Below are 20,649 nucleotides of genomic sequence, written 5' to 3' on the forward strand. Positions count from 1 at the left end.
GGAAGTAAAAGAGCAAACAAACTATTAAAGAGATCACATTGCTTCCAGATGTTGTAATTTGTTATTCCTTGTGACAGCGTGTCCAGTTGATGGCTGCTGATCAGTGATGAGAGCGTGTGTGTGGTGAACGGACCGAGCTAGGCTTCATCATCTTTACCACCCACATCCTCATCCTCCTCCTCAGGACTGTTGCTGAATCTAAAGGCTCTATTCAGGTGCACCACACACACGGCCATGCTGCAGCAGATCTTGAACGATATGTACATCGACCCGGATGTGCTGGACGCTCTGAATGACGAGCAGAAGAAGACGCTCTTCCTGAAGATGCGCGAGGAGCAGGTGCGGCGCTGGAAGGAGCGTGAGGAGAAGCTGGAGAGGGAACCACTCAAACCCAAACCAAAGACAGGTGGGCACTGGGTTTATATTGCACATGTTCAATCTAAAATGGATCTTTGCATCTTATTGAAGTGAGTGAGAATTTTAATATAATTGATTGCACTGACACATTTTGAATGGGTTTAGTTCTCAAAACTATTAATCTAATTGTAGATGATATTATCTTTAAACAGTGCTGCAATATTTCAAATGTATGCATGAATAAGAACATAGGCACATTCATTATTGACCATACATTTTTTTTTTTAAAGTTATCCTTCATCTTTCTGAAGTTAAAGCTCTTATGCATCATGGTCATATGGCCATTTATCAGGATGTGTCTAGAGCAAGGCTTTAGAGCATCTTGAGGTTTCAATGTGGGACCTTTGAATTGCTAGTGCAGATCTTTAATCAGTGTGGTTACTGTTCCCACATCTGTAAGCCACAGTAAGCTGCAAACATCATTCCAGGCCAGTCTGTTCTTGCTTTTTATTACTGGCTTTAAATGACTTAATATGGTCAGAATCTTAATGTGGCACATGACTCAGTCAGGACAGAATAGCTGAGCATAAAAAAACGCGTTTTTCACTTCTGTGATACTGCAGACATCATGGGGAAACATCTTGTGACATCCGAATAGACTCGTAAAAGTGTACTCAGATGTTTGGACAACAGAAAATGCTTGGAAACACAAGAGTAAATATGTTTGATGAGATGAGAGCTCATTGATACTTCCACTTGGAACAACTATGTCACTGAGAGACACAAGACCAGACAAGTTTACAATCTTTTGACTGAGCAGAAAGAAATTTGCATGAGCAATATCAACAGATTGAGCTGATATTTGTTAAAGTACCGGTATCTCCGTAGTGTGACAGAGAAACACCCTAAACCTCTAGTCAAAAATGATTTGCAACAAAGGGAATTCCCGCTCAATTTCAACACTTCTTAACACTCAAGGGTCTCAGACTTCACATACAGGACTTCCGTGAGGAGGACAACTGTCTAAAACTAGCTGAGAGGGAGGACACGGTTAAGATATGAGAGGAATGCATCTGAGAGATAGAGGATATCTGTAAAACGGCAAAAGAGCTGGAGAGCTGTGAAAAAGCAAACAAAAGAATGATAAATGAAACTTTACATTGCTTGGCTAAAGTTACACCTCAGTTTAAACTGGTTAGACGTACAGTGAGCTTATGGAATCTGGCATATCAGCTTTGTTACTGGAAGGGCCTGAAATTTCATGGACTTAAAAAGGCAACTGAAAAGATCTCAGATGAAAGATCTTCCTCAACTAGATTAGTCATTGGTGAAACTTAAGTTAGATTAGGAATGTTTTAAGTGAGGCTTAAGTGTCCAAACACTTTTTGAGCCCACAGTTGAGTTCATGCAGATGTTCACCGGTAAATAGACCACTTAAACGATTTAGGTTGACGTGTAACTCCAAGAGGAAGTCGTCTTTGGCCAATAACAAAGCTGTTATTATCAGGTCCCTGAGTTTCAGACCTCAGAGGAGAACAGAGAGTCCTCTATCTCCTTGAGACAACGGCAGCTGTACTTGCAGGTCAGCGGTTTTCCCAAGGCATACTGATACAACATCTTGACTGCTGCAGTGCAAAAACTGTTAGGGAAGTGGTTAAAATATCTAAAAGTCATTCAAGGTTCTGTCACACATTAGTACAATGCTGTAATAAAAAACAATAAAGAGTAGTCTCGGGAGGCATCCTGAACCTTGCATTAGGTGAGCTGGCTACACAAGGCAGAGGAAACACTTCTGGGACTGACCCAGTTTTTAGAGTAAGAAGGGAAACTTCAGCCAGGCCAAGTTCCATTCCCTCACACATGACTGCCAACAAAGCAGGAAGTATACAGGAAACAAAGGCACTTAAAACACTGAAGAGGAAGAGAAAGGGAGAATGTAGGGAGGAGACAGATTGTATATTTGATTATCAGTAGTCGTAAACATGAATATGTTTTGTCTTTTGTTGTTGTTGTTTTGCTGTTAGTTTTATAGAATGTCTTACTCTACCATTCAAACTTTTGTGGTCATTTTTATTCAGCAAGAATGCATTAATTTGATCAAAAGTTACAGCAAAGACACTTATAAAATACTTGTATTTCATATTAATGCTCTTCTCTTTAACTTTTCTATTCATCAAAAACAACCACAAAAATTCCACCAAAATAAGCTGCACAACTGTTTTGATACAGCACAACACTGATAATACAGTACTTGAGCTGCAAATCAGCATTATTATGATGATTTCTGGTGGATCATGTGACTCACAAACATTACTTTTGATCAAATATATACATGCAGCTTTTTTAAGCATACGAGATGTCATAAACACTTTAAAACCACTTTACTTAACATGAACTAAGAATTAACAATACTCCTACAGCATTTATTAATCTTAATGTTTATTTCAACATTTACTTATTGATATCAAAATTTGTATCTGTTAACATTAGTTAATATGCATTGTGAACTAACATAAACAAGGAATGACAGTTTCTATTAAATAACAGTATTGTACTGTATATAGAACTGTACTGTAACAAATGCAATGCTCATTGTTTGTTAGTTCAAACTAATGTTAACAAATGAGACCTTATTGAAAAGTCTTACCGACCCCAACTGAACAATAGTGTATAATGTAGGAGAGACCAGGGCTAGAGCATCTAAGGCTTTTAGTAAAAAGGTCTTGTCCTTTAACTGCCACAGACACATTTTGATTATAAGATCCTATTTTGTTGTAATTCACCCTCCTTTGAAAAAATAAAGAATATAATACTACTACCAGTGTTCACTTGTCCAAGTCGAAGACCATATTTTCTATATAACCAGTTAAGACCAACTCATTCGAGTCCAAATTCTCCTGAAAATAAGGTATTGGATTTAGACTTAAAGGGTTAGTTCAACCAAAAATGAAAATGTTGTCACTAATTACTTTTATGTCATTCGACACCCCTAAGAACTTTGTTCATCTTTGGAACACAAATGAAAATATTTTTGTTGAAATCCGATGGCTCAGAAAGGCCTTCATTGACACCAATGTCATTTCCTCTCTCAAGACTGATTAAAGATACTAAAGACTTGGGCTAATTTAAAGCAGTTTCAAACGGTTATGAATCAGCATATTGATTTATGTTTGGCATCTTTTGTCAAACTGCCAGACTGCTGAAATCACCTGACATTCGTGTTTCGAATCATGAATCGATACGCTGATTCATAACGTTTGAAACTGTTTTGAAATCAGCCCATCACTATATAAGTCGTTATTTCATTTATTTATTTTTTCCGCACGAACTATTATCGTTGCTTCATAAAATGATTGTAGAGCCACTGTAGTGAGATGGGCTTTGTAACGACGTCTTTAGTGCCTTTATGGGTCTTGAGAGAGGAAATGACATTGGTGTCAATGAAGGCCTTTCTGAGCCATCGGATTTCAACAAAAATATCTTCATTTGTGTTCCGAAGATGAACTGAGGTCTTACGGGTGTCGAACACCATAAGGGTAAGTAATGACAATTTTCATTTTTGGGTGAACTAACCCTTTAAGACGGACTTCAGTACTACAACACTGACTACTACTACTACTACTACTACTACTACTACTAACTTGGACAATAAATTAGCTTTTTATACACTGAATGCCTAAAATGTATATTAGTCTTGTTTTATATAGTCATTATATATGTAATAAAACAAGCAAAAACATTTATCAGTCACTGAAACTGCTTTGGTAGGATAACCTGAGATGTTTGAAATGCAAACAAATTTGCAATTAATTTCACATGGTCCTTTTTAGCTCTTACGGCACTTCTAGACTGTTTGATTTGACATGTTTGTTTGTCCTTGACTGGGATCACAGACATGTCAGTCAGGCTGTTAAACTGGAATCTTGTTTTGCCAAAAGGCCTGCAAGAAGAACCAGTTCATCATGGGAGGGTTTTCCTTATAAGAGTGACAAAAAGGTTTGACAGCAAATAAGTCATCTTTCTTTTGTAAGTAAATTTGTTCTGATGATATGACTTGGCAAGTAGTTAATAATGAAGAAAAAAGCTCCTCAAAAGGAAACATGTAGTGATAAAATATCATATTTGAAATTGTATAGATCCATTTTTACAACAATACTTCTTTACAAAGTGAATCTTGCTGTTGTTAAGTGCATTCAGGATGCGTTCAAATATGTAAATGATGATTATTCAACTAGGCTTGTTGCAATTCAACTATGCTTAAGTTTCTCTCTCGTTTTTCCCTTCTACTTTCTCTTTGTAAGCTCATAGCAAGAGTGTCAGTTGGCTGCTGGGACGAGATGGAGACATACAGGTCATTGTCATTGGAGAGATGGATGAATTCAGATCCTCCAAGATCATCTATTCAGGTTTTGGAGAAAGAAAGACTGCCAGCGTCCTCAACAATTCACAGTATGGGCACAACTTCAGTTTAAAGGCTGACAAAACACTGGGGCCTGGTTTCACAGACAGGGCTTAACCTGAGCCAGGATTTGGCCTTAGTTCAATTAGGACATTTAAGTAGCTTTAGTAAACATGCAGGACAAAACTAGGGCAGTGTTGCATGTTGCTTTCAGTAAATATAGTTCATTTTAGTCTAAGACTAGGCTCAAGCATGCATTTTAGTCTAAGACTAGGCTTAAGCCTTGTCTGTGAAAACAGGCATCTACATTCTGCTAAACCTCAAATAAATAAATAAAAATGTAATACATGAAGGTTCAGGTGAAACTGCCTCTCGTATGACCGTTGACCCCCAAGCCCAGAATTTGAACACATTGGTCAATTAACCCTTTAAGTTAGGTGTATATAATGCCGACACGCATATCTGCTCAGATTATTGTAGCTACTCCTTGCAGAATCTGAAAGATGTTTTTATGATGCAGTTTGTCATAAATATATAATTTGCAATACTGTTCTAAAGTTTGTGGGCAGTAAGGGTTTTTTTTTTTTTGCGCAAGAAATCTCTTCTCTATTTGAGAAAAAAATACAGTAAAAATATGGTGAAATATTATTAAAATTGTAAAGTGTCAGTTATTCCTGTTAGGGCAAAGCTGAATTTTTAGCATCATTACGCCAGTCTTCAGTGTCACATGATCCTCCAGAAATCATTTTAATATGATGATTTGGTGCCCAACAAACGTGTTCTTAACAATGCTCAGGTTGTTTCTGTGGAAACTGAATAAATATATATTAAATTCAAAATAACAGCATTAATACATTTAATTAATTAATTTAATGCAGAATAAGTGTTAATTTATAACACTTAGAGAGTGTCATCGTAAACATGCTTGCTTGTGAAGGGCATGGATTAATTTGTTGTGCTTCCACGTGTCTTGTCATGTATTCAAGCAACCAGCCCGCCACTTTGAAGAGCAACTTGACAAACCGAACATCACCGGAACCTGTACGATCAGGACGAGAAAACCTTCCTCCTAAAGCGCATTCAGGAGTTCAGCTGAACTTTAAGGTGTGTTCACATGCGGGTGTTTGTTTACCTCTGCATTCGCTCAACTCTTACATTGGTGCCACTGTGTATTCATGCGGCTATGTGTGCCGAGCGTGTGTAGGTGACCTTCCTGTTGCCGCCATTAATCTCGGACACAGCCGAGGGGCAGCGAGACGGACTTTCTCCACAGGGAGAGTCATCGTTCAACAGCCAAATAAATCACAACCTCCATCTCTCCCTCTTTTTGTGCCTTCCTTTCCCCTTTCCTCCTTTTTTCATTCCCTTCTCTCCTCCATTATTCCTTTTCATCCTTTCAAAAAAACCTCCCACACACACACACCCACCCACCTCTCCATCTCTCAGGCACAACAACTCTCTCATTGCTTGGCCCTTTATGGCTCCGTCTCTCTGCACATGCATCAATATGTCTGTCTGTGTGTGGCCAGTTGATGTCCAAGTGATTTTGAACTGACAGACAGTCCAGTTATACAGTCACACTGTGTCCTTCCTTACCGAGAATGATGCGACAAGTTTCCAACCATGTGAACGTGTATATTTCAATTTATATTTAATGCACCGTTATGAAGAGCATGATTTTGGACCAATTAGATTTCAGAGTGGGTGGAGCCACCCATAACAATACTATAGAAATGGGTGGACAAGAATTATTGTAATAAAAAAAATACTCACATGGTTAGAATACAGTGTGAAAGTGCAGTGATGTCACCTTTAATTTATGTATGTGTGTATTTTAATGTCATTATCAGGATCTCAGTGTTTTACCATTTAATTTGTCTGTCCAGGTTTTTCACTTAATATGTGGAGATTTCACCACCACCTTTTCTGTTATACTAAAGTGGGTGGGGGTGGTGTGGAGGGGGGGTTGCACTAGGGTTTCCATGGCAACAACGTGTGCAGTGAACACACTCCTGGGATGAGATGTTCTGGCCAGTATCACCACACTATGATCCTCTACTTGCTAAACACAAACATCTGTCCCTGTACCTCGGCGCATGTGACTTTTGCCAATTAGTGAAGGATCGTGTGATGGTCTCAGAAACACCAGCACAAACCCACCTGAGGGCTTTCAGATTTTGAATGGATCCTGAAGTAGACAGGCTAATATTAATATTGTCAGCTTTTGATCGAATTACATGTAGAAGTGTGAAAGAGTTTTGCTCCGTCTCAAGTCTTCTTGTTTTTACAGGACAACAGTGACAAAGAGTTAAGGACTGTGCTGCCTCCACAGGTGAGTTTCGGTGTTGCAGCAGTTATGGCGTTCAACAATGAAAGATGTTTTGTCACCAGGACACTTTTTAAAAAAAAATGCAGTTTCTTTAAATCATTTTCTAAATGTCTTCTCCTAATCCTGCAGATGACAGTAAATGAAGAAAAGCCATCAGAACCTTTAGATCATGTAAGTACCATGTTTCATATACACTGCCTTTCAGTGGGATTAGTCAGATTTTTTTTTTTTTAAGAAATCTCATTCTCGCCTTTATTTAAAAAAAAAAATACAGTACAAACAGTATTACAGTATTACTTAAAATAATTATTTTCTGTTTGAATATATTGTTAAATGTAATTTTATTCCTGTGATGTCAAAGTTAATTTTTCAGCGTCATTACACCAGTCTTCAGTGTCACCTGATCCTTCATAAATCATTATATGCTGATTTGATGTTCAAGTAACATTTCTGATTATTATCAATAGTGGGCACTTTTTTTTTGTCTTTTTTTTTCTTCAGGATTTTATAATGAATATAAATTTCAAAAGAACAGCATTTATCTGAAATTGAAAGCTTTTGAAACATACACTACCCTTCTTTGTTTATTTTTATTTTTTTATTATTAATACATTTATTCAACAATGTTGCATTACATTAATATTACATTAATCAAAACTGACAGTAAACACATTTATAATGTTGCAAAATATTTTTATTTCAGATAAATGCTGTTCTTTTGGGCTTTCTAGTCATCAAAGAATTTTGGGGAAAAAAAGTCCAAAACTCTTAATATTGATAATAATCAAAAATGTTTCTTAAGCAGCAAATCTGCATATTAGAGTGATTTCTAAAGGATCATGTGACACTTAAGACTGGAGTAATGATGCTGAAAATCCAACTTTGCTTGTTGTTTAGTATAGCTGTGTTTAAAGATGCATACCTTTCACTTAAAAATAAAAATAAAACCATAATAGTAACAAATATTTTTGGAGACTATTATGGGATGGATGGATGGACTTCCTTTTTTTCTCTTGGATTAAAGCAGGTATAACAGTACAGGTAATTGATGCTGTTCTTAATTCCAAGTCATTTTTTATAATCACACTCATTGGCCTGCCCTGATGTGATATGCTATATGATCACATGAGTTTCATTTACACCAGAGGCTGCTAGAAAATCCCACGATCTAATGGCCACTGTTCCTTGATACTGCCATATAACACGAATCAGCAGATTGGGAGGATTTCTAGCCCGCCTTTTGCTATTTGGTGAAATGGCTTCTCGGACAAGAAAAAATATGGGATGGGACTTGATTAAACATTATGGGGCACATGAATTAGAATTTTTTTTTTTTTTAGTTCACAGATAAATCATTTATAATAATTCTTTAATATTCCATTAAAACATAAGTGTCCCATTTTGATCTCATGGTGACTAAAAATGAGTAAGAAATATTTATTCTGCACCATTGTGCAATAATATAAAGAAATTATAGTTATACCTATTAATTTAGTTAAATGTAATTAAAACTTTATTTTTCAGTGTCCTTACATGTCACATGAACTTAACATAGTAATAACAGTAAATTGTGCATAAATTCATCCAACTAAACCCTAATCCTACCCCATTAAGCACATTAATATTACTGTATTTAAATATATAAATACAAAGTAACAATGACACCTTAAAATAAAGTGCAGCCAAATTTTCTATTAATTTCGTTATTCTGATAATCTAAATAATGTGATGTTAATTTTAAAAAAATTCAATCCTAATATTGCAAATAAAATAAAAAGTGTGTGTGTGTATACACTGACACAGACACAATCTAATTTTGTCATGTCACCCTCTTGCTGTGTAAACATGGTGTCATTGCAAAGGAATGTCCTCCCCAGGATGTCGATGGTCTCTTCAGGCACACCGCTCTAGATCGAGGAGGGGGGGATTGAGGTCAGAGCAGCTGTCCTTGTGCTCTCATCTTGAGATCCTTTTACCCTCAGCTGTCGCTTTCTGCCACTCCGATCACACCTGTTTCAGGCTCTTGACCTTTCCACCCCCCAACAGCTGAACACGACATACACTTTAAACACAGTCTCAGACGAGTGTGCAAGCTCGAATCTAAATCTACTTTTGTCCAAGTTCCATGTCCTTTAATTAATATTCATGAGCAACCAGATAATTAGTGTCCCTCCCAGTTTTTAGTTTTTATCATTCCTCCACAGAAGAATAAAACTTAAAATATAAAACGCATGTAAGCCTGTAATCGTTTGAGCTTTATCAAACGTATTAAATGATGTGAGGCATATTTTAGGTCATCTGAAATGCAGACGGTGAGGGAACGCTGAAGGAGATAATGAAGTATTGGTCTCAGTATGTGGCCTGAGTGTCAGAGCATGTGTGTGCGTGCTCTGCAGGAGGACCTGAGAGAGCCCAGGGGCTGATTTGGGTCCCCGAGTTCTTCAAGAGCAGATGGTTGATAAAGTTGATCAGGGAATTAAAGCGGGCGAGACGGCGCGCCTGTCAGTCACAGATGGATGGGATTGTGGGAATGTCCCTTAGGGTTTAGGCAGGGACCTCTCTTTCCCTTTTTTCCCATTTTCCTTTCCTTTTCACCACAGATTTATTCTTCAATATCCACAGACCCCTGGGCAGGGCAAGTCCTCACACATCACATGTTTCTTGTTCCATCATTGTGTGTGTAAATGCGCTCTGAGCTTGTTACAGTCCTGGCCTGCAGTATCTGTTGTCTTTGCCATTTTTGTTAGGCACCAGACACCGATGGTGCGGAGCCCCTCTTGAAATCGTTAGGCGTCTTCTGCTTCCAATCTTGAGTTTATGGTAGCCCATAGAACCGTTTGCGTTTAATGTAGATTTAATTTTCCCCTCATTTTTAGTTAACCGCAAACCAACTTTTTCCAACTCCTCCTAGGCCGTAGGTCCGATTTACACGAAAATTTAACCAGATCATCCTCAGACCATGCTGACGAAAAGTTATGGAATTCAAGTTGATTCGTCAAATCCTTTTTAATAAAGGCGCGATCACATTTTACAAAGTGGTTGCAAAAACACACTAAAGCCTATATCTCCGCAATGCTTTATCGTATTCAAACCAAACTTGGTACGTGTCATCACAAGCATGACTTGAGGTAACATGCAGCGTTTCGGCGCAGCGCCACCTACTGGTCCGGAGGCACGGAAAATGACTATTTTAGCTTAAATTTATCCAAAACCAATGTTACCATGTCGGCCATTTTGGCTGCCGGCCATTTTGAATTATGTGCAAAATTCTGTATTTTACGATTGCATAACTGGATAGTTAAAGGGGGGGTGAAACACTCAGTTCTCAATCTCATGTCAATCTTGAGTACCTATAGAGTAGTATTGCATCCTTCATATCTCCGAAAAGTCTTTAGTTTTATTATATTTATAAAAGAAATATAGGCTGTACCGAGTCTTTATAGAAAAAAACGAGCACCTGGAGGCGTATCGAGTGGGCAGGGCTAAAGAATGACGAGCGCGCAAAGCAATGACGTCCTCAAGCGTGGACGAACCCCATAGCTATCGAGCTCAGCTAATAGATATATGAACCAGGCTGATATAAATTGAACAGGAGAAACGGCAACAGCAAGACGTCCGTCTCTGTGGTATGTACTGTATTTAGTGGCCTGTCAATATTTGTGTTTGTTTACTCACAGTTTATGCGAGTGACATGATTCGGTTTATGGACTATTGTATGCGACTAAACCTTAGCAGTAGCAAGCAAAACGTTTTTGCACGTCGGAGTCGGAAACGTTTGCACAATGGAGTCCGTTAGCGCATTTGAATGACGAAACACGCGATCGTGTCGTTTACTGATGTTTACTCACGCGACGATAGCCAACAGCATAGACATTCGAAGCAGTTTTACTCACCGGCTGCTTCCAAAGCAGAACCGAACCTTTATCGCTGGGACCGCTCCGTCAAAAACACACTTCTTTGGTATGATTTGGTGAAGTCCTGACAGCAGTGACTTGCTGTGCTGAAGTGTTGAAGTCGCTTAATGTCACCCATAGGAATAAAGTGGAGCGAGGCGGAATAAAGTGGTTTCCTCTCTCGCTCTAGTCACACGCGTGCACGCACCGTACCGGGAGAAGAGCCCGTACGGCCCATACAAGGACCTTCCGCTCTAGTAACGTCAAGCTGAGCCAAACTCGAAAAAAACTCTCCGAAACTTGTGAGAAACCGGAAGGAGTATTTTTAACACAGAAATACTCTATCAAACGTCCAACATTAGTTTTTGAAACTTTGTCTATGTTTAGGATGGGAATCCAAGTCTTTAACAGTGTAAAAAGCTCAGTATGCATGAAACAGCATTTCATCCCGACTAAATCCAGCGGTGTCATCATTAATTGACGCCGCTTTGAAGTGGCGTTAAAGGGAGCGAGGATATATCATTTCACCATTTCATTTTCGTCCTTGCGTCTTTTCCTCGCGTCCTTCCCTCACATCCTGAAGGGGTGGACCTAAGGAGCAAGGAAAGGAAACGAGGATGCACAAATAAGAATTGGGAAGCACCCATGTTATGGGTCATCAACACAATGCCCTGATCTAGCCTGAGAAGTTTCAAAAACAAGATTTTTTTAAAACGCTTATAACTTGGGGTGTGGTTGACATATTTTGATGGACATAACTTTTTTGATCTCCTGAATCCTTGCAAAGTCCAACGATACCAGATTTGACAGGTTTCGATGAATGGTTTGTGCAGCGAGGTAATTAAGTGCTTCTAAAACAATAGCTGATATCTTTGAAACCGCTAGTCGATCGAGACTAAATCAGTGTCAGAAAATCGGAAACCTAGGTCAATAGCTATTTACCCATGCTCAAATCTCAAAATATTGATAGTAAGGGGTAGTAAAATCCAATCAAAGTCATGTCAGTAATTTTTTTTGTGTTTTTTCACAAAAATGTCTATAACTCCAAAACAAAATGAGAAATTTTCACAAAAATTGACACGCACTTCTATGGGCTCACTCCGAGGACACACAAAAAATTGGTATGATTGTGCCTCTTGGTGGCGCTATAATTATGCAAAACATGTAATTGTCTCTTTTTTGCTTAAAAATTTGACTCCAAATGTCTTTACTCATTTTTGCAGTTGGTCTGCTGTTAACTTCCTTGTTTGCTTTTGTTGTGCTTGGCCCCCGGTAATGGCTGCTTGCAGCTATATTTTTATTTCATATTGTTTTGATTGATTGTAATTACTTTGATTTTTGTTTATATAAAATTAAATTGCCAATTTAATTTTAGGCTGTATTTTATGTAACTTTTGGACCATTTCATTTTATATTTTATTTTAATGTCAAATGAAGACCTTGAAGAAATCTTTACATTTATCTTTGATGTTGTTAATGTTATTGTTTAGAGCTACATCGTTCATAGCTCAGGAGAGTTATGAGGAATTCATCGGATTCCTTTTGTCTTGTATATTCCACCTAAAATTCCATTGGAGACATGTGAGACAAAAAAGATGTTTGTTGGCCTTGTGTGAATACCATAGACCAGGTCATTTGATGAGATGTATTGAAGTCTCCGCTCACAGTTTGTGACATTGCCGAGATCTTTTCTGAAACTTTAGAGGTGACGTGAAATTTCTGTGGTCTGTTTCTCAGGAGAAAAATCTGAGAAACGTAAGACTTTAGCTAGAGTTTCCTCTATTTAATCTCATAGCAGTCTACAAGAAATGAACGCAATACATTTCTGTCCTCCCTTTCCCCTACTGAATGTTTTAACATATTGCTCTGTTAAAAACTATATCTGGATACTCAGTCCAACTTGTTCTACTTTTATAAATGGTGTATTTGTTTCTGTGGCAGGTATCCCACCAGCCTCAGGAGTCCAGAGAGGAGGCTGAGTCAGGACACTCAGAGGATGACTCAGCACTCTTGTCCTCAATTTGCTACCGGGCCCACTCGAGATCTTGCCTCCTGACACCCTCGGCTCTCAGCAGACCTGCCTATACAGGCACACAGGGCATGACGACCAATCAGCTTCCTGACAACTCCAGACTCCAGCCCCATGACACCCCCAAACCCCAGATCAACCGAGGTGAGAGTCTGGTGTTTATATATCCTTCCAGTCTCCCATGCGTTTGTGCGTGTAAATCTTTTTATTATTATTTTTTATTATGTAGAAAACATTTATAATTCCTTAATCAGGGGAAATTTATGCTGATCCATCTTGTGCTAATCTGATCTGAACATAAACATGGTTTATTTGACACGGGCATCACGCTTATCTATCATCTGAATTTTCTGGTTTTCCATGACTGATTCAGTGAGCTATTTCATTTTAATTTTGAGAAAGTTGGGGCGGGTTAAATGTTGCAAAAAAAATCTTCCACGTGGTTTTGCATTTTGGTGATTCCCAAAAGAACCTCTCAAGAAAATGTCGAGGTCATATTTCACATTTTCAAAACATTAATTAGTCCTATATTTTTAAGGAAAATAAAGCTTATTGTAGGACCATTAAGATTTTTTTTACATTGGTTTTGCTTGACAATTAAGCTCATTTCCCTCCCCATTTGACATTAAAGCAAAACAAGAATAATATTCTCATTTAGCTACAAAAAATAGAGTATTAATGGCGTATGTTGCCTTTTTAAATATGCTTTTTAAATTAAAAACAACTGTAAAAAGTTTATAACAGTGTTGTTTTCCTGTAATGCATCCTTATTTTCTGTGATTCTCATTTCCTGTTCTGCAAGGAAGTTAAGGATGCATTAAAGGAATGAGTATCAGAGTATGCCTAAATGTTTTTTTAATTGTAAACTTATTTTCATTCATCTCATTTTTTTTAAAATGCAAAATATAATATCCTAATTTATTGTAGGGTAAAATGTGAGTCAGACATTTCAGCCTTTACGAGTTTCATCCGTTTTTTTTGTATAAGAAAAGTTTTCTGAAAAGATGTGTTACTGTAGTCTTTATGATCTAGCATTCTACATATGTCATTGTAACAATAGGAATGGAGAGGGTGAAGGTCAGAAACCTGAAAATCTTATGTCAGTTTTTCTGTGGCTTCTCATTTGCTCTTCTGGTTCATCACAAAAATATTGTGATCATCTCCTGGGTGTTTTATTTAATTTTTAATTTTTTTTTTTTGAGGAACATTTGTTCTGAACGTTATCCTGGTTGTGTGAACCACCTCAACAGATGTTATGACTCACTCAAAAAGCTTAACTTGCGCCATCCAGTGTGTATTATTATGAATTACACGCGGTTCAATTCTGCAATTTCTGTTGACTCCGCCTGCTGGACATATAAATGAAATGCAGCCTATAAACTCCCCCAAAGCTCTCCCTGCCTGCACCCACAATTACCTAGACCAGGTAAGGTAAATGAGCACATTTTGATATAGAATAGAACATATGATTTTGTTGCTTAAAAAAAAAAATCTCTCTAGGATACTTTGTGCTTTTGTGTTTAACGCTGTTGACACGTTTAATTTGTGTGAGTGTTTAACTTTGTAGTGGGCTCCAGAACGCATAAGTCGCAGGAATGTGTGCGAGTAGCATGTATGTTCATCCTGGCATGTGCGTGAAAGCAACAGCTTCCCACAGCTGCTCGTTCCGTCTTTGCGTGTGTGTGTGCGTGTGTGTGCGCGCGTGTGTGTGTGTGTGTGTCCCTTCTCTTCACCTTCAGAGGGAAGGACACACATTCCAGCGCTGCTTCCCGACTCTGGCCCTGGGCGACGCTCGGCCGGAGCTGATAAGTGACAGGGCCCCCAGCCTCCACTGCGCTCAACCCCCCCTCCCCACCTCCCCCTGGCAGCCGTGACCCCCCCGCGGCCTGGCTCAGCGCACAGACGTGCTGCTCCGGAATTCTGCCCTCTGCCCCACTTCTAACTCTCCCCCCCCTCACAGAGGTGGGGGCATTTAAAGAGATAGCGTGCTTTTAAGCGGCACTGGGCTGTCAGTGCGGCTCATCTGTTCTGTCTGCATATGGTGACTGTGAAATTGAAAACATCCCGTTGAATGCGTTCTCGCTTTCAGAGACACGCACAGTGGTTATTGACGGGGCAGACAGAGCATTTTTGCTGTACGGTTCACAGGCTTTGTCACAAGTGATTGCATGGTGAGGCCGACAGGGGCAGTTTTGGCAGGTCTAGACCGAGAGTTTGGTTTCAGCTTTTGAGGAGGGGTGATAGCTCTGTGAAAGGTCTCGGGTTCAGAGGGGTTATGGGAGGATGAAAAACGGCAAGCGACGAGAGGCGTAGTCGTTACGCTGGTGTTGGCTAACAGCTGTGTGTGTGTGTGGTGTGTGCGCACAGTCACGGACATGCACGCAAACACACGTGTGTGTTTGTAGGACACGGAATGGACTACTAGTGGGGCGTGGAAAATGCGGTGGAACAAACAGCTTTAGATCATCAGTGTGACTCTGAGAGTGTGTATGCGTAAGAGCGCTGTGCACGCATGAGTGTCCGCCTCAGTCGCTGGAGCCTATCCAGGGTTTCCGTGGCGACCACACAACACTGTGAGACAATCAGTGGCAGGCCCACGCAGTGCGGCGAGAGGACATTAACACAGGAACCACAGGTCAGGGGCCACAGGGAGGAAGGGAGGGAGGGAGGGAGAGAGAGAGAGAGAGAGAGAGAGAGAGAGAGGGGAGGGAGGGCAGCCAAAAAGAAGAAGCTAGGGCAGAACTTGAGAAGCAAGTGACTTAGTAAGTGAATCTTAGTAAATGAAACTGGGTCATATTTCATCCCAAAATCAAAAAATTAATTATTTAATAAATAAATAAATATATATCACCTAAATGATTATTAGGAACACCTGTTCAATTTATGCAATTATCTAATCAACCAATCACATGGCAGTTGCTTCAATGCATTAGGGGTGTGGTCCTGATCAAGACAATCTCCTGAACTCCAAACTGAATGTCAGAATGGGAAAGAAAGGGGATTTAAGCAATTTTGAGCTCATGGTCGTTGGTGCCAGACGGGCCAGCCTGAGTATTTCACAATCTGCTCAGTTACTGGGATTTTCATGCACAAACATTTCTAGGGTTTACAAAGAATGGTGTGAAAAGGGAAAAACATCCAGTGTGCAGCAGTCCTGTGGGCGAAAATGCCTTGTTGATGCTAGAGGTCAGAGGAGAATGGGCCGATTTAAGCTGATAGAAGAGCAACTTTGACTGAAATAACCACTCGTTACAACCGAGGTATGCAGCAAAGCACTTGTGAAGCCACAACACGCACAACCTTGAACATGACAATGAGTTCACTGTACTAAAATGGTCACCAGATCTCAACCCAATAGAGCATCTTTGGGATGTGGCGGAATGGGAGCTTTGTGCCCTGGAGGTGCATCCCACAAATCTCCGTCAACTGCAAGATGCTATCCTATCAATATGGGCCAACATTTCTAAAGAATGCTTTCAGCACCTTGTTGAATCAATGCCACGTAAAATTAAGGCAGTTCTGAAGGTGAAAGGGGTCAAACACAGTATTAGTATGGCCTTTTTTTATTTATTAAAAATATTTTATATTTGTACTTTGGTAAAACAGTAAATAGTACATTTTAAATTTGCTATTTTATATATTTATATATGTGAATGACTATTAAAATTGATTACATTAAGTATAAGCATGAAAAACTTTCATATTTTTTAAAGACATGAATATTTATGATTTCAAACGGTGAACTTTATTTATCTGGATTAACTTTACCTTTTACATTTATATATATTTTTTATTATTATCATTATTATTCGTCATCCTGAGTTCTAAAAGAGAGAAAGATGAGAAAAAAGGGCTAATTGAGTTTGTCTGCTTTAAAGCAGTTTTGTGATTTAATACTGGGACATTTCCTTTGACACAGCCACATGTGGATTCGTGTCTTTGACCAGGGTTTGTGAGTGTGTTTTTAGGAGAAAGAGTTTGCGAGGGGTAAAATGTGTCTCGGTTTGTGTGTGTAAAGGAGAAGGGGTATATGTGTTTGTGAGAGCTAGCGAAAGAGAGCGAACACACTCACACATCTGTGTCCCCTGGGGACGTGGCTAAAAATAAGCAGCTCCTCAAGCCTTCTGGTGTCTGAGCAGCGTCTGTCTGCTCTCCGCCGCCATCCCTGCGGCCCTCCTCTCCTCATCTTCCATCCCTCCATCTCTCAATTACACACACACAGTATAACCACACACATATGCACACTCTTACGCACCCATAACCATATACACAAACACACACACCAACTACACCCAGCTGCGTCCCTGCTCTACTTCCTGCGACGACGACCTCCGGTCTGGCAGTCTACAGCCTAGGAAAAAAGAGCTAGAGACACTGAAAAAAGGGCAGACGAGAGTGCGAAAGAGAAGTGAAAAACTGAGCGAGGGAAAAGGGCAGAAGAGAGGTGTGGTGTGGGGGAGGATTAATGTGAGAATGTTTTGAAGTTGTCACCTATAACAGTCCTTGAAAGTCAAGTCCTCGTCTCATCACCCTTACTTCATTTACAGGTGATTTCCGAGTGGTTGCCGCCTCTAAACGGGCATTTTCTGTGGATGTGGGGTCCGAGGTCGCCGAGGAGAACTGTTTGGGACGAGGGCGGGTTGCTCAGCTCATGAAAACTTTCAGTGTGTCCAGCGAGTGCCCGTCCTCCCAAACACCGCCCCGTGCCAACAAACCTCCAATCCCTGAAAAGCCCAACCATTTGAGACTCCGCCCCTTACCCTCTCTCAGGTAATCAACAAGGGACCAACCCCTGCGCCGCAATCAGGACACCTTGCCAGGGGTCGCTTTCATTGGCTACATTGAAGGACGTGGGTGCTTGGCCTCTCTCAGGAATTTGAATTTTTTAGTTACCAAATTAATGCAAGGTAAATTTTTTTTCCTCCAATATTGATGGGGGTTTTTTTATGTGGTATGTGATTTTGTAAAAATAAAATAAAAAAATCAGCAGGAATGAAACGCCAGTCATATTGCTACATCGCTCGAATGTCAGCAATGCTGTGGACCTGGCTGTATCACCAAACTGCACTCGGATGCATGTTTTCAAGTGCCTATCTATTTTAAAGGGTCAAATGAAATCTTAATTAACAGTATAAGATTGAGTTAACTCCAAAGAAAACAAACAAATTATGTTAAACCAAAGTTAATCATTCCATCAGTCTGTTATATAATTAACATTTTGCTTCCTTAAGACAGGCCAGAGCATGTATGAAGGCTATCCGGTTTGAGTGGGGAAAAAGTCAGATTTCTGTCTGTATAAGTGGTCAAATGAGAGACTTTATTTGGCCAATCAGAAGCAAGGTAGGCTAATATATATGATGCCCATATTTACTATGAATTATGATAATTATATCAATTAAGAAAGTTGCTGAATTAAAATGAATAACATGATATTTACTCATTACATTTGAAAATTCACTGACATTTTGGAATTGACGTGATGAGGAACAGTGCCAAATATTGGCTAATTAATTAGCCTGGCTGATGTATTGGTCTATCAATACTCTGTGGCTAGTTTCTTGTTTTTTTTTTTGTTTTTTTAATGATCCTAGCCAAACCTTTACTTGGTGGTTGTTGGTCTTCTATTTAAATTTTCCATCTTTGGTATTCAGGTCAGTAGGGCAGCAGTCACCTTCATGTAAATATTTTTTTTCACAGTCACATTTGCTTGCACTTAATGCTGGAGGGTTTTTTTACGTGTTGTGATCTGGAAGAGTTTATATAATTACTCTGTGTAAGGCTTGAATGTCCTGTCCGCACATTCAGGATAAGTGTGGGATATTGCCTCTGTAATAAAATGATCAAACCCCCCTTCTGCCTCCTGGTTACAATTTCATCCTCGGTGGCTTGACAGGCTTCAGGGTGTGTTTATGTTCAACATGTGCTTTTGACAAGCATTTACTGGAGTCATCTGAGGTCATGTAGCCAAGAACATTTCATATTCTCTTCAATGCACAGCTAGTCAGAATATATAATGGTTTTCTCTCTTCATGAAAGAGTTGACGGAGCTTACAAATCATATAGACTGTAAATATTGCACACATCAAGAGCATTTTCACTGCTGCTTGTAGTCTGGTTGGAGAGTGGGCTCTCTTGGATGCCCTCTGCTTGCTGATCACAAAAAACAGTGAGTTTAAGAAATATGGAAGATGACAAGCCAGCTAAGAGACCACAGTAAAACAGTTTATAGCAATTAATTGTATATGTCACAACAGCGCTTTCATAACACTAGATGTTCTTGTTTAATATATATATTTTTTAAATATAACTCCTTAATATGAGATTTGTGTTGTTTAAAATGTACCCTTTTTTGATTTATGGATAATTAGTAGTTCAGAACATTTTATTTATTATATATAAAAAATAATTGGGTGTAACTAGAGGTAAGTAGTAAATTGCTTGCGGTCTAAGCTTCCATTCAGTCCTTTACTATTTGTGTTTTTAAGCACCTTGGCTTCTTTGCACCCCATGTAATCTCCATAAAAAAACTAAACTTTTGAAATGGTATATTTTCTCAAATGTGAGGGGACATGTCACCTAATTCCAATTATACTACATCTCACCAATATCGCAAACTTCAAGCACATGGTTTTTTGTGGTAGATGATATGAGCCACACAAGATTCTTCTTTTCTAATGTGTGACATCATGTAGACCTTTATATGCGTCATCTGCTCTGCGTGAAGGCACACTAGCTCGCTAACCAGTCAAAAGACACGGACGAGTGGGAGCTGGTGCCCAGTCCTGCAACAATAGCATCGGCTGTTATCCTATGCTCAGAGACATCGGTGAGTTGTTTCCAGGCAAGTGCGGGAGGCCCCTTGCAAACAGTACCAGAACCCCCCCCCCCCCCCCCACACACACACACACACACACTCACACACACACACACACACACCACCACCCTCCCCTACCACTGCAAAGCCTGGCCCCCGCTGACGGGTTCCTCCGATGAGCAATAAAAAGGGGCTGTTGTTGCCGCTGTTGTGGAGGGAAGATGAGATGGACCCTTCTGTTTTTCTCTCCCTGCATCTATCTCCTGATGCCCACAGAAGGAAAAAGGGAGAAAGAAAGAGAGGAAAGGAAGCAAAGCGTAGCGTTCTGGGGCGTAACAGCCCCCCCCCCCCCCCCCCCCCCCCCCCCCACCCAACACACACACACACACACACACACACACACCCCAGAGGAGCTGTGCTGAGGAGAAGAGAGGGGGCCTGGGCCATGTGATAGGGAGAGCATGCGGGCATGGTTCGGCCCCCAGGCAGTGGGAACGGGGTCTGCTGCATGATTAATCTGGCTGAGGGCAGGAGGACCGCCACAGGCCTGCCGCATTAACTCCCTGCTCTCCTGCTACACACACACACACAAACAACAAAAAAACACACACCCACAGAAAATCTGGGTTGATGGCCGGTATGTGAGCCAGTGTGTCCACCTGCAGCAGAGGCAGGGTTAGTTTGTTTGGAAAGTAGAGCGAGCCTTTGTTTTTGCCACAGGCTCAGTCTCGCCTCTGTCACATGAGAGGCTGCATGCAGGAAGTCACAGGGATGTTTGTCTATTGACATGCTGCTTGGACATGGTCACTGGATGTTAAACTTGTGCCT

General features: G+C 39.9%; 1 protein-coding gene across 3 annotated transcripts in view; it reads left to right on the plus strand.

Moving 5' to 3' along the window:
• The window catches only part of zgc:100829 (uncharacterized protein LOC445149 homolog), a 24,435-nt gene extending 5,578 nt beyond the window's left edge, over positions 1-18,857 (plus strand). For 2 of the 3 annotated variants that reach the window (XM_067422992.1, XM_067422991.1), the window contains 7 exons: positions 78-406; positions 4,659-4,806; positions 5,743-5,860; positions 7,047-7,088; positions 7,215-7,256; positions 12,920-13,151; positions 17,555-18,857. In XM_067422992.1, coding sequence (XP_067279093.1) covers positions 235-406; positions 4,659-4,806; positions 5,743-5,860; positions 7,047-7,088; positions 7,215-7,256; positions 12,920-13,151; positions 17,555-17,781 — 981 coding nt within the window. In that variant the 5' untranslated portion in view covers positions 78-234 and the 3' untranslated portion in view covers positions 17,782-18,857. The remainder of the gene's footprint in view (positions 1-77; positions 407-4,658; positions 4,807-5,742; positions 5,861-7,046; positions 7,089-7,214; positions 7,257-12,919; positions 13,152-17,554) is intronic. The other variant, XM_067422993.1, reaches the window with a different exon arrangement.
• The last annotated feature ends 1,792 nt before the right edge of the window (positions 18,858-20,649 follow it).

The sequence above is a fragment of the Pseudorasbora parva genome, chromosome 18, assembly GCF_024679245.1.
Source record: "Pseudorasbora parva isolate DD20220531a chromosome 18, ASM2467924v1, whole genome shotgun sequence".
Lineage (NCBI taxonomy): Eukaryota > Metazoa > Chordata > Actinopteri > Cypriniformes > Gobionidae > Pseudorasbora > Pseudorasbora parva.